Source organism: Lepisosteus oculatus, chromosome 29, assembly GCF_040954835.1.
Source record: "Lepisosteus oculatus isolate fLepOcu1 chromosome 29, fLepOcu1.hap2, whole genome shotgun sequence".
Lineage (NCBI taxonomy): Eukaryota > Metazoa > Chordata > Actinopteri > Semionotiformes > Lepisosteidae > Lepisosteus > Lepisosteus oculatus.
Genome location: NC_090724.1, coordinates 3,957,112 through 3,970,193, shown reverse-complemented (window position 1 = coordinate 3,970,193; position 13,082 = coordinate 3,957,112). Strand labels below are relative to the sequence as shown.

General features: G+C 42.4%; 2 protein-coding genes across 4 annotated transcripts; one reads left to right on the top strand and one right to left on the bottom strand.

Annotated features, from left to right (window-relative positions):
- Positions 1–77: 77 nt before the first annotated feature.
- LOC107079679 (stabilizer of axonemal microtubules 5-like) lies at positions 78–9,646 on the bottom strand. Of its 2 annotated transcripts, XM_015365592.2 has the most exons (10): positions 9,626–9,646; positions 8,280–8,867; positions 7,396–7,505; positions 7,005–7,099; positions 6,696–6,808; positions 5,615–5,733; positions 4,615–4,807; positions 3,817–3,905; positions 2,609–2,745; positions 78–172 (listed from the first exon to the last, which is right to left on the bottom strand). In XM_015365592.2, exons 2-9 carry the CDS (start codon positions 8,809–8,811, stop codon positions 2,629–2,631), a joined length of 1,368 nt encoding a protein of 455 aa, XP_015221078.2. In that variant the 5' UTR covers positions 8,812–8,867; positions 9,626–9,646; the 3' UTR covers positions 78–172; positions 2,609–2,628. The 2 variants fall into 2 exon arrangements, with proteins under 2 accessions (XP_015221078.2, XP_015221080.2); XM_015365594.2 differs by lacking the exons at positions 78–172; positions 2,609–2,745 and adding an exon at positions 2,357–2,548 and having other exon boundaries at positions 9,626–9,643.
- Positions 9,647–10,379: 733 nt separating this feature from the next.
- uba52 (ubiquitin A-52 residue ribosomal protein fusion product 1) lies at positions 10,380–12,808 on the top strand. 2 transcript variants are annotated; one of them, XM_006639803.3, is made up of 5 exons: positions 10,380–10,477; positions 11,107–11,218; positions 11,722–11,808; positions 12,211–12,313; positions 12,647–12,808. In XM_006639803.3, exons 2-5 carry the CDS (start codon positions 11,116–11,118, stop codon positions 12,738–12,740), a joined length of 387 nt encoding a protein of 128 aa, XP_006639866.1. In that variant the 5' UTR covers positions 10,380–10,477; positions 11,107–11,115; the 3' UTR covers positions 12,741–12,808. The 2 variants fall into 2 exon arrangements, with proteins under 2 accessions (XP_006639866.1, XP_069042052.1); XM_069185951.1 differs by lacking the exon at positions 10,380–10,477 and having other exon boundaries at positions 11,104–11,218.
- The last annotated feature ends 274 nt before the right edge of the window (positions 12,809–13,082 follow it).

Below are 13,082 nucleotides of genomic sequence, written 5' to 3'. Positions count from 1 at the left end.
GCATTTATGTGAGCGAAGCCCTCCACTGCGTCTGACGTCAGCGCGCATCGTCCAATGGCAGAGAGGGGAGGGCTCGGCCTCTCCGCCAATCAGCACACCGCACAGCAAGGCGGCTGTTCCGCATTTGGAGACCGGGCTGCTGTTACTGTACATTGTTCAGCAGTCGTGCCTACTGAACTCATGAAAAAGCTAAACTAAATTAATTCGAGGTCCTCTTAACACATCCCTTCTTAGGGCTTTAACAGCCTTACATATGTTTATAACCTCGGCTTTAAAGTTAAATTGAAGTTACTGAAATTAATAGCTAGTTAAAGAGCTCTGCTGTGATCTTTCTTCCCTGTATTGTCAGTACTCTATCTCACCTTAATTTGCAACATACGTGCCCATTTTACTGGTAAATAGGTACACACTGGCATAGAAATGCGGCAATATATGTTTGCAATAAATCTAGTAAAACGTGTTTTAAAAACGTATTTCGCACCTCGATTCTATGCGATGACAGAGCTTTGAACCTTTCGATAAGATCAATACTGAATTGACTTGTAATCGCTTGATCAGCCAAGTGCTGTAGAGCGCTTTGATAATGAAGCAGCAGCAGCAGCGGTTAAAGACGTGAAATTATCCGGAATCCTCGCGCAGAGGGTGACGCCTCTGTGACGTCAGAACAGAAGCTCAACAACGGGCTGTAACACTAACAGGCGAGTCTCTGCAATGGTTGGGTCTGAGAGTATCATTTTGCGGTTTTTAAATGTTAATTAAACTTTGAAACGGACTCGTAAAATTAAGTTACAATATAACAGGTTTTTCGCACAAGTCCTGTGTTACCAATGCCTGGGGCTGCACAGTCCTATATTCTGCAATTTCCCTCACGGGATCAATAAAGTATCTATCTATTAAAATAGATTAAAAGACTTATTAAATAACATCGGACCCACTATTACGGTGGGTAGGAATGAATCATCCAAAACTAATAATTTGAATCGTTCAGGATTATTTTTGGAGCTTTACTAGAGTTTTAAGCTACAGCGGTCACAACGTTGCCCGTATTGTAAATGTAATGTTCTCAGGATGTTGCAAAATCAGGTTTTATTGTGAAATATATTTATCAAAACCCTAAACACCATACATATGTGTGTTACATCGTACAAAAATTGTAATCTCACATAATATACTCTGATTTGGTATTTAACTGCACATCAGGTTGTGTCTGCTTAGGTACTAACAAAGATAACGATAATCAAGGTACATTGCTAGAAACTGTTAATTGCAGAACACAACTCTACTAATCTAATCTCGGTATAGATTTTTATGAACTATTTTCAAAACATCTATTCACACAATCAGTTCCAGACCTCATAGTAACAGCAGTGCAAATGTAATAATAAACCCCAGACCGCGCAGCCACAACAAATTCATCATTCATATTTTCTGTTTGTATGTTCATAAACTAAACGTAAGAATAAGGGCTTCATTAACTTTGTTTCATGTTTTGTTTTCTTGAGAAGTGGTCTATAATAGAGACGGGGGGTTAATAGATAAAAATCGAGTAATGATATATGTTTGTATAATATATATATACAATGGCTTTATCGAGGCCGTAAAAATACTAAATCAGAATTACCAAGAAAATGCTATGGCAGATAATGGGGTCATTTCGAATTTATAGTTGGAACCTTGATGAATATAAAATCTAGACGTTCTGAACAGTCTGTAAGTTTGCATTGTTTTTATAAATGAAGACCGATCCTTTTATCTTCCCTAGAGCCTGCTCGCCCTGTGACTGCGATCAGTACCCGACAGTCACCTCCTGCTATCTGGGAAAGCGCACGCACCGACAAGAGCCCGTGCAATACTGTACGATTACACTGTTGACGGTGCGCCAGAGATACAGGCCCGCACAATCGAATGGGTGTTCTTTTTGTCCTATCGCGGTGTAGGGTTATCAGCTGCAGAACGCTCTTAAGCAACACGATGTCATATAGTAACGGACATGTCAGAGCTTGAAGCTCAAAGAGAATGCGTGAACGTAGTCATGATCTCCCGACCTCCTCTGTTTGCTTATGACGAGTACGAGATATAGATTGTTGAAATATTATCCTTTTATCTTCTCTTCTGGAAAATGTACCGGTCCACACCTGATTTTTTTTTATATTGAAATGTGCCCATTTATATTTAAATGTATTGTACTAACAACACAAGAAATCGCCTTTGGAATAAACACAGACATTGGATAATAAATAAATTCAGGAGGGAGGGCTGTTTCTGTGCAGATTTCAGAAATCACTCCCCAGCTGTTCACTTCACAGTATATCACTGATGCCGGCAGAAGCCCATGACAAGACTCCGATTCAGCATCTCAGTTTCAATGTGTTGCTGTTTATTTATAAAAGCCTGGAGAGTGAGACTTTCTTTAAAAAGGAACGGTACTGCTCCGATCCGTCTCATGACGTGTTGCCGCAGGACTGACTGGTCTGGGGCAGAAGGCCGCTTTCTGAGTGGTAGTGAAGTACTGCTGCCTGCAGGGGGCAGTGATGTAGCAAGCAGTGATCTGTAAATAATAACACACAATGTTTCCCCTTAATGTTCAGAAATGATAGCCGTTTCTGACCTCCTCGTAGTCCCCCGCATTCACTTTCTAACCACTTCAGTCCCATTTGGTTTTTCTGGGCAGGTGGAGTCTGTCCCAGCAATCAACAAGCTGGATACACTCTGGACAGGATGCCAGTCCATCACAGGGCAGACGCACTGACACAAACATGCACAAGCTCACATCAGGGCCAGCTTTCCAAGAAGCCGATTAACCTACCCGTATGTCTTTGAAAACCCACATGAATATGAATACTTAACTGGTTCCATTCTTCACCCCTCTGCTTTTCTTAGTACCACCATCCACGGTCTCCTCTATATATTGTAATTGTGTTTTATCTTGTGTATTCTTTTTATTTATTGTTGTTGTCATTCTGTAAAGCGCTTTGAGAAGCCACCTTTAAAGGCGCTATATAAAATAAAGTTGTTTATTATTATTATAATATGGGTAGAACATACAGACTCCACACAGACAGTTCCCCAGGAATAGAACCCAGGACCCCAGTGCTAAAGCAGCAATGCTAACTACTGCACCACCCTGCCTCTCTTGCATCTCTGTATATCTGAATGCTAACTGCAGTAACCCTGACAAAAACAACATATCTCTCTCATACTGTTTGCTCACATCACTTAAAAAGCCCAGCGTATGGTAACAGCTTTGGGTGCCTGTCTGTGTGGAGTTTGCATGTGCACCAAAGAAAGAGATCGTCCCTTTCTGGACTGTTGGAATAAGTTTGTTTAATGTATTAGTTTCATGTTCTCAGAATCACTGATATCTAAGTTCCAAGGGTATCACGCCAGTCTACTGATCAAGATGCCCAGCTCCAATTTCCATTAGTTACAGACGGCAGAACCTAGGCTTGAGATACTGAATCCTTTTGTGAGGTGGCATCACGCTGCTGCCACCTGGTGGACAATTAAAGGATTTCACGTTTTTGCATTATGGAGACTGGTTTTGCGGTTTCGATTACAACATTTTTCACCTCATGACTTTCAAGTCTCGAGGATTACCTCTGATATACGCGGTTTATGTTTTTTTGGGGGGCTGGGAGGGAGTCTTACCCCTAAGCAGTTAGTCAAGTATAGACCCACTGGACTATGAAGGGACTTTTACTAGGCCTTGGAAAATCTAGTGTGGCTTTGAAATTCAAGAAAACGCAGATCTCTAAGAGAGATGAATCAGCCTTAAAATCAGCCTTAAAAGCTGAAAGCTTTTTGTGTGTGTCATACCTGGTGGAGATGAGATGGATTTAGCATAAATCTGCTGGATTTATGAGGTTGATAATCTCTCTGCATTGTTGTCATACCAGTTCCACGATCTGTTCACAAACACAAATAACATGCATCAGTCCATGGGTAGCTTCTCTCTCTCTAGGTATCAATTGACAGATCAACAGATTTTGATGGGGACACCAGATGCATGTATGCCATAGCCCATTCTTTGGAGTCCTCATGAGTACTCTGAGCCATCCAGTACTGGAGCTCACTCATGTGAACCACAGTAGCACCAGTGACCTAGTGAACTCACTCCTTTCTCTTGCTGGCAACTTGTTTTGCATTTGTGAAGTGCTGATGAGCAACAGTTTTCTATCCAATTCTTTTAAGATTCTTTTTCACAGTGTATTGATTTTGGACCTTAAACCCAGCCCAGCACACAAATGCTTGCAGGGTCTCTCTGTGCATTTGTTGGTCTGAAAATAATAATAATAACACCCCTACTCTTTTCAAGAAACGCCCTGGGATTTTTAATGACCACAGAGAGTCAGGACCTCAGTTTTACGTCTCATCTGAAGGACGGCGTCTTTTTACTGTATAGTGTCCCCGTCACTATACTAGGGCATTAGGACCCACATAGACCACAGGGTGAGCACCCCCTGCTGGCCCCACTAACACCTCTTCCAGCAGCCACCTTAGCTTTCCTAGGAGGTCTCCCACCAGGTACTGACCAGGCTCACTCCTGCTGAGCTTCAGTGGGCCGCCAGCCCTGAGTTGCAGGGTGACATGCCTGCTGGTCATAAAAGGGCATACCGTATCCACATGGTCTCAGGCTGCCGGAGGGCTGAGAGGCTGGCCGGACCCGTAGGGCCCGCTGTGGCCGGTAGTCTGCCTGGGAGGTGGTGCTGTAGAACAGGCTCCCCATGCTGGGCTTCCCAATCTCCAGGCTGCTCCTTGTTCTCTCCCAGGTGCCGTCCACATGCACCACCGGCTCCCTGGCCCTGAGCTGAAGCACACAGATGGCCTTTCACCCTTCCAGAGTTGCAAGGGTTTCAAGATCTTGAAATTTAATAAATCTAAGAAACATTAAACACTATTACCCATGCATCACCAGCTTCAGTCGATTCTGTATTCCTGCGTATGGCTTTTAGCTTTTGGGTGTTTTGCAAATATTGAAATGCCTGTGATAACAAGATAGTTTTCAGCTCAAGATAGGTTATGCCTGTTCCAAAGCTGGATGACTGTGGATAGTTGATATTCTCTACATTCCTCAATTGAGACCTTCAGACCTCAATGATGGAATTTTAATTGTGCTGCATTGACAACCTGCATTCTCTCAGGGACATCCATTTTCACGTGGAGAAATAGTATGAAACCAAGCTTCAGGGTGAGAAATAAGCCACGCAAGGCCACACAGAAGCTCAAATGTAGTTAGGAAGTTCTCACATTAGTCAGGGATATGGAAAACGTCTAGGAAATGGGGTTCAAAACTGCTTCTAGTACCATATGCCCAGTTCATTGGCAACACTCTTCCACAACAGTGCAATCAGCACTGTTAGGCTACACTGACAGGAAACAGACTTACCTGCTTACTCAGAGCTATCTTTAAGCTCTGGCTTCCCATCTCTGTTCTGTTGAGTGACGCTGCATGTGATACAGACACTGAGGACCATGGGACAAGGCCTCTAACTCTAGGAAGTGGATCTAATACAATCACGGGGGATGATGAGCAATACGGGCACTCAATGAGTTTCCCATAACACAACTGCAAGTGAAAGTTGAGGATACAGGCCTGGGGAAAGGATAGACCTGCCTGGCTGAAGTGTAGCCGGTGTGAAGTGGCTGACATCCTCTCACGGTTCCGCTGAGCGTCAGTGTCCCCCTCTGGGAGAGAGCTGGTGTTCTCATTCCTGTGAGGGCGGACAACTGGATCTGTTAAAGATCGATGCACCCATTAAAAACAAAAACAAAACAGAATATGAGGCAGCAGTTTTCACAACAGACTGTTAATCCTTCTATTTCAGCTACTTCATTCATTGATCCGTCTGCCAATATTAACATCTGCTCCATTAATTCTTGGGTTAATGATAATTATAAGACCCCTAAAACTCTGCAGAACTGTGAATCCTGAGTACTGTACTGGCACCAGTCATCAGGGCAGGTTGCCTTGACCTTACGGCTCACAGATCAATAAACTCGAAGACATTATTTAACAGGTGCAAATAAATCAGATATGCAAAATACAGACTTGCACTGAGGCACTACATTTTAATGTTTTTCTCCCCACACTCACGTTAATGGTATTGTTTTAGCATGTGGAAAACTGCGTCTTTTTGCAGGATACCGATCTCACCTCTTCCAAATGACTGCTATAACTTTGGCCATCAGGATTCAAGGAGACCAAACAGTCTCTGCACTTACACTACAGTGCCCAAGAATGATGCTTTCGAAATCCAGCTTGGAATTTACAGTTGTAGAGTTGCAGAGAAAATAAGGGCATACCACAGAGAGAAGACTGCAGAGATTCCCAAGGAAACCCATCCTATGGTTGCAAAGGAACAAGTAATAGGTTTATTCCATGCTGAAAAAAAGAAGAGAAAAAAAACACAACGTTTCGGCCATGGAGCCTTCTTCAGGTGTGAAGACACCTGAAATAAATGAAGTGAAGACACACCTGAAGAAGGCTCCACGGCCGAAATGTTGTGTTTTTTCTCTCTTCTTTTTTTCAGCATGGAATAAACCTGTTACTTGTTCCTTTGCAGCCTACGCATGCTGACGCAGCTCCCCACCTGAACTACTCCATCCTATGGTTGCTGTATTTTGAGACAACACTGTAGATCAACCACAGTATTTCCATCAGTGTATTTAATAAGCACAATAAGCTCGAGTTCTACCTGATTTTAGTGGACGATATGAATCAGAGGCTGTGGTCGCTTGATTGTGCCCCGGATAGTCTCCAAAATTGATTTTCAGAGGTTTCTTTTTAATTTCCTTATGGACATCATACCTGTAATTGTAATAAAGAAGGCAGTTCGGTCATATGACCGAAACCACAAAATGCTTAAACAGTGATGAACATCAACAAGACTGCAGGAGTTTTAACAGGTTTGAAGAAACTGCAATTTCTCTCATTTGAATGGTTTCCTTTAAAAAAGCTCACACTCGGATGGCAAAGCACATATCTGCCTCTGTCAGTCATGTACCTCAGAGTGTCTTTCTGATAGAAGGAGGAGGCGTGGGTGGTTAGCGTTTCATGGATTTTCTCAGGATCTCCCATTGCGACTGAAGACGAACATTTCTGCATTCAGAAAACACATTGACACGTTGAGTATCTGGACTTTAAACTGGTTATGTCCTGTTTTTACCTTACTAGATAAATACAAGGTGTCTGTAACTACAGTATTTGCTCATTCCTTCATTTTATGAGGTTATACAGTGTTAGACATTCAAGCCTATCTTTGAAAAAGAGGCTGGTCATGTGAATGAAAATAGCATAGCTTATTATGAATATTACACTGAATGATATGTCAGTTATATACTCTAGAATAAAAATAGTTTGTAGGCTGGATACACCAGTATTAATGACAGCTTTACCTTTTCAATTTGCTGTGGGGGTGAACTCCAGCTACCCTTAAACACATCTTGGTAGTGGGTGGTGTAAGATTGTCCTTGATCTCTATCCTCAAAAATTGTGGGGTCTCCACCTTTTATAGGCAAACATGAGACAGCAAATTTCACTAAAATAGCACAGAACCATCACTTGACACCAGTCTTAGAAATATGGTCATTTTTCATAATGCCAGCAGATTACATTCTGAAGGCGTCTTGCCGCTTGATGGACAAAATATACTGTGATATCGCATAAGCACCTGATCAAAATCAGATCTCTCTTGCAGCATTTGACTTTGATTGATGGGGTAACTATTTTCAGTAAAAAAGGCACTGAAATGGGACTGCACTGCGCTGCACAATAGTTCTGTACAGTCTTACTTCATTTTTTACCCTCTTTAAACCTGTCCTCGCTTGCCTTTGAGTGCAGGAAACTGAGAAATGGCAAATGAAGTTTTAGTGGAAAGCTACAAAGTGAGTGACTTCTATTGATACAAAAAAATCGAATGTTTTGAAAACATGAATGTATTGAAATGTATTGAAAACTTGAAAGACAGACAGCAGTGTAGTCTGATTGTGTTGGATTTAGAAGTTAAACAAGGAGGGGCCTAGACAGAAACATGAAAACCAGGTAGCTCATGACAGTGGTACTGGTGAATCAGCAGACGGGACATTCATCCTTGGACCAGAATTTCCAATCTAATGCCCTTGGATGGCGTCTTCTGGAGCACATGTGAAACCAAAGTCCTGACTCCTTGGCTTTGTTCTTAAGAGTACGGCTGTTAACCCTGGCATCCTAATAAATTGCACCTTGGGCTTCCATTATGTTACACCAGCTTGTCAGCACCATATGTACTGCAGCTACTTACCTAAGTGCCTAACTGGTGGCCTCGCTGGTGGTTGAGTTGTCCCTTTGTGGCCGGTGAAAGACAACTGTTGATTAGAAAGAGGCAGAGGTAACGTCTCCCCAGAAAGCACATGGCTGTTCCTGAAGGAAGTGGCCAGCTCAGCGGTGTTAGGGACCGGGGTGGGTGGGTGACGCTGGTAGCCTTCAGACTGGGTGGTGCAGAAGGTAACATGCTTCTGGTCGGAGTGCATCTTGAAGTTGGTGGAGAGTCTGGACCATGGCGGGACCTGGCTTAAGGGCTCCCGGGGCCTGTAGGTGAAGGATCTGCTGGTCTCCGTCTGGTACTCCCTGATCCTGTGTACGTCCTTGTGTTCCACCTCGGCAGGCTTGGGCAGTGGGATGGGGCTGCTCTTAGGAAGTACGCCGAAGGGGCGGAAGTCCCTTTGGAAAGTGCTTCTCATGCCTTCCTCCCCAGCCACCAGCCTGTGCCCTAACTGGATGTGCGAGGACTGAGGGAACCCCCTCCCTGCCTGTGGATTTAGTGCTGCCTCCATGCGTGTCTATAAGCCCAGGATGAATTGAGTTCACCAGGAGCTCTCTGGCATGCTGCCTGCAAAGGGCAGATAATGGTAAATGATGATGTTTTGGAGTCACCATGGAAACCATGGAAACCATGACATCACTGGAGGATGACATCACAGTAGCTTATATGCACATATAAAAAACAGATGTGAGACTGTTTCATTAAGCAAGACCTGAAAAATACACACACCATGTACAGTGTGGTGAAAAACTAACTACACCCCCTTCACCTAGTCCTCTCCAAGTATTAGTTCTAGATAAAGTTAACCTTATTTGACAAATAGCATACAAAAACCATGCATTGTCTTAATTTATTTAAATAGATTCTGTCGACATTTAATACCTTTGTGTGAAAAAGTAAGTACACCATACTGTGCATACAAGAAAGCCCTCAAACATCACAGAGTTTAAACTGTTCTATGAGAATTCCTCCCAGGAGATGTGAAAGACAGATCAACACTTACAGGAAATGTTTAAGATACTGTTACTAAAGGGGGTGCCACAATTTACAGAATCAAGGGGTGTATTTGAGTGCTGGCAGATTTTTTGTGTATAATTTGTCAAATGAGGTTAGTTTTACTCGGTGGAGGTCAATTATGTCTAGATATGTTAAACTGTAAAATCATAAGGGGGTTAGCTACTTTTTCACCACATACATAAAATACCAAATAAAATATTTCAGACATGAAATGAGTTCATGCAACAGAACGCGCTGGAACTACAAGACGTGCCCATCCCTGTATATACGGTTGACATTCGCAAGTGTGAAAGACAGTAGGTGCTTACCTTTATCGCTCTCTTCTCAGAAGGAGCCCTGTGATGGCTGAGAGCATCATGCTGCCCAGTGTTTCCAGGCTCAGTTACCAGTTATCCATTATTTAGCATGCAGCTCTTGCTATGAACAATGTGAAAATCGTTACTCTTGCACTGCACCAGGCCTTTCTAGATTACAGGCCTCAAGAGAATAACCTCATCCTTTTCCACAAGAGACTCTAAACGTGATCATGTCAGAGGTAATTACAGATTTTGCAGCTCTACAGATATCTCAAACTATAGATTTTTCTTATTATTAGAGACCATATGTGACCAATGGGGAAATTAATTTAAATCTGAGAACAGGAGGCACTTCATCACACAAAGGGTTGAGACTAATGAACAAGTCACCCAATCTTGTAATCATCTTAGAGAAACCAGCTGAAACCCATCTTTATCTATGTGCGTACAAATTATGAAAACATACAATTGTGTATTTAAGAGAACTACAAAAAGTGTATAATCTACAAACGTTATTGAATATTAACGAATATTAATATTAAGGGAACAGCATCGAAAATTTAGTCCTTGCACACCTAACTACCCATCAAGTATTAGTTTAATTAGACCCATTAATCAACCAGTAATCAGACGCAGACACTAACGACAATGTAAGCATCAATCTATATATTTTGTCGTTGCACAAACCAACAACGAAAAATAATAATAAAACTATTTAATCGAGTAAAATTACAAAATTACACTTCTGCATTAGACAGAACTACATTTTGTTTCTATTGGATGGCCAATGAGTGGAAGTGACGTAGAATTACGCCATTTCCGCCTCAGTCAGTCTCTTTTCCATCTGGCTTGTCTGTCGGCTGGGTGGGTATTTATACTGTTCCTTTAATTTTAACGAGTTTCTTTTAAAAAAGGCTGTTTCTAGCATTTCCATAACGCCAGGGTGCTCTCTGGAAAAGGTCGTTTTGCATGCGGTGAGCGCAGAAACTGTAATGTTTGTACGACGTTAAATAAAAGTTGCGAATCCGTGAGCTGACGGAGGCCTACGGTGTGTCTGAACGCCCGCCATGTGTCCGGTCGTCAGAGCCGGGAATGTGGTAGCACGAACTCGGAGCTGAATAAAATTTAACGTTTTTGTTTTCAGGCGTTGAACCACAGCGACACATAGTGCTTTCCGGACGGACATTATTTTATATTCTACTTTAAAAATCTGGGCTGTACACTGACGTTTTAAAGCTTCGATTTTTTTTGTTGCTTTCTGTAACGCTCTATATCCTGATGAGCTAGCTCTGATCGCCAGTGTGCGCCTGAGATGAGTATGCTGTGTTTTACTGTGAAATGTTAGGCAATCTTAAAACCAATCACAAAATAAGAAAAATGTGAATAATTTACTCGGGGTTATTTCTGGACAATAATTGGTGCTATCTTCTTAAGGATTCTTAAGGCTCTAAGGGGTTTCTAACAATTATGTCTCTTTTTTTTTTTTTAAGCAGCCCGCAAAGATGCAGATCTTTGTGAAAACTCTGACTGGCAAAACCATCACCCTTGAGGTTGAGCCCAGTGACACCATCGAGAATGTGAAGGCTAAGATTCAGGATAAGGAAGGTAATCCTATGCAATTGCTCTCCAGCAGAAGGCAGTTCAATAAAGACTTTATATTGTGCCAAGGACAAGATGCCAGAGTTTTGAAGCAGTGATTAAATGGGTTAACACTGTGTACAATTTGTAGGGGTGAACACAGCAACGTTATTGACAACACAGGCTGGTTCAGTTTACTTGTACTTAATGGTCTTTTCTGCTTAAAACCATAGATATAATTTAGAAATTAAGAGTTAAGTTTAAATGCTGCATGGACTGTATATTGGTATGACTCTGGAGGAAAGGGTGTGCCAAAGAATTGTATAATACACAGAATTATGTAATGTACATTTCAGTACTTGATTTTTTTATTCATGCATATCTTCCAATGCCCACTGTAGAACATTGAACTTAAGAAGAGATTGTTGTCAGTGTAGGTGATTCAGAAGACCTATATCTGGGTTCCTTCAGTTGCTAGTTCCTAAGTGCAGTGCACTGGGAGAGTGTGAAAGATTCTTGTTTCTTTTCAGGAATTCCTCCTGATCAGCAGCGTCTGATTTTTGCTGGCAAACAGCTGGAAGATGGACGCACACTGTCAGACTACAACATCCAGAAAGGTGAGAGCTCTCGCACTTTTCTCAGATGAATAGTCGGTGTCCTATCGCATTTTTCTGAACAAATATGAATTGCAATTTACCTTGAATCCATAAAATGATTTGAGCATTTTTCTTTCATTCTAGGCTCTAGTCCATAGTTTCATTTCACTGATGGAGGGATGTAACCATGTCAGTAGACATTTTGATCTAGGGTTTATGTGAAAGTAGCTTTCTCCGCGAGCCAGCTTTTAAGGCCTGTTTGAGTTGGATTCCATGTCTCCAAGTTGGAGTCCCAGAAATGAACTAAGGTTCATGGTTTATATATGTGCAGGACTCTTATCATTCTAGTCTAAACACATGCTCATCTACCATCTGATGGTACCCCGAGACGGGCTTCTAATATCCATTTTCTGTTGTCTGCAGAGTCCACCCTCCACCTTGTCCTGCGTCTTCGTGGGGGTATCATCGAGCCCTCTCTGAGACAGCTGGCTCAGAAGTACAACTGCGACAAAATGATCTGCCGCAAGTAAGCTTACCTCCTCTTCCCTTTGTATGAGCATGGTTTCAGAAGAGTTTTCAGGGCCTTGGGATTTTTTTTTGTTGCCACGTTGGTCTATGATCCGTCCCCTTCTGTGGTTATTAACATCTAAGGGTAATAACGTTTCTTACAGCCCTGGGTAGGTAGTGAATTGTGCTTGGTGCTTCAGTTTCAGGATAGGCCTGCAGACTGCCTGTCCTGAATGAAAGTTAGACCAGAGGAGACCTCTGGTCCGATTTTCATCTGTCCTGGGGTGTTCCTGTGCTGAGATGGTGCTGTCCAAGTGTGAACATGTCTGACAGGGAGTGTTTTGTGCTCTAGGTGCTATGCCCGCCTCCACCCCCGTGCTGTTAACTGCCGGAAGAAGAAATGTGGCCACACCAACAACCTGCGCCCCAAGAAGAAGCTGAAGTAAACTGTACATCTTGTTCAGCAGCTCTCTGCCTTTTGTAGAGGTGTTCAATAAATGCTAAGTGAACTAAATACAGGCTGATATGTTGTTTTAAGGAGGAGGGTGGGCTTTAAAATCGGATTAGTCTGGTCTTTGCAGTTCTTAGTGATCTGCCCTGGGTTGCGGAGGCAGGCCCACACCAGACAACCACTACAGTTACTGACATAGTTATAGATAACAGCTTTGAATTACGTTACCTGCAGCATCCAGAACCATATTACTGGACCATGCCTTATGTTAAGAGACTACTTCATGTTGCTTTTCCAATCCCCTGCACTATAGAATTTTAGAGCAGGTTTAATTGCA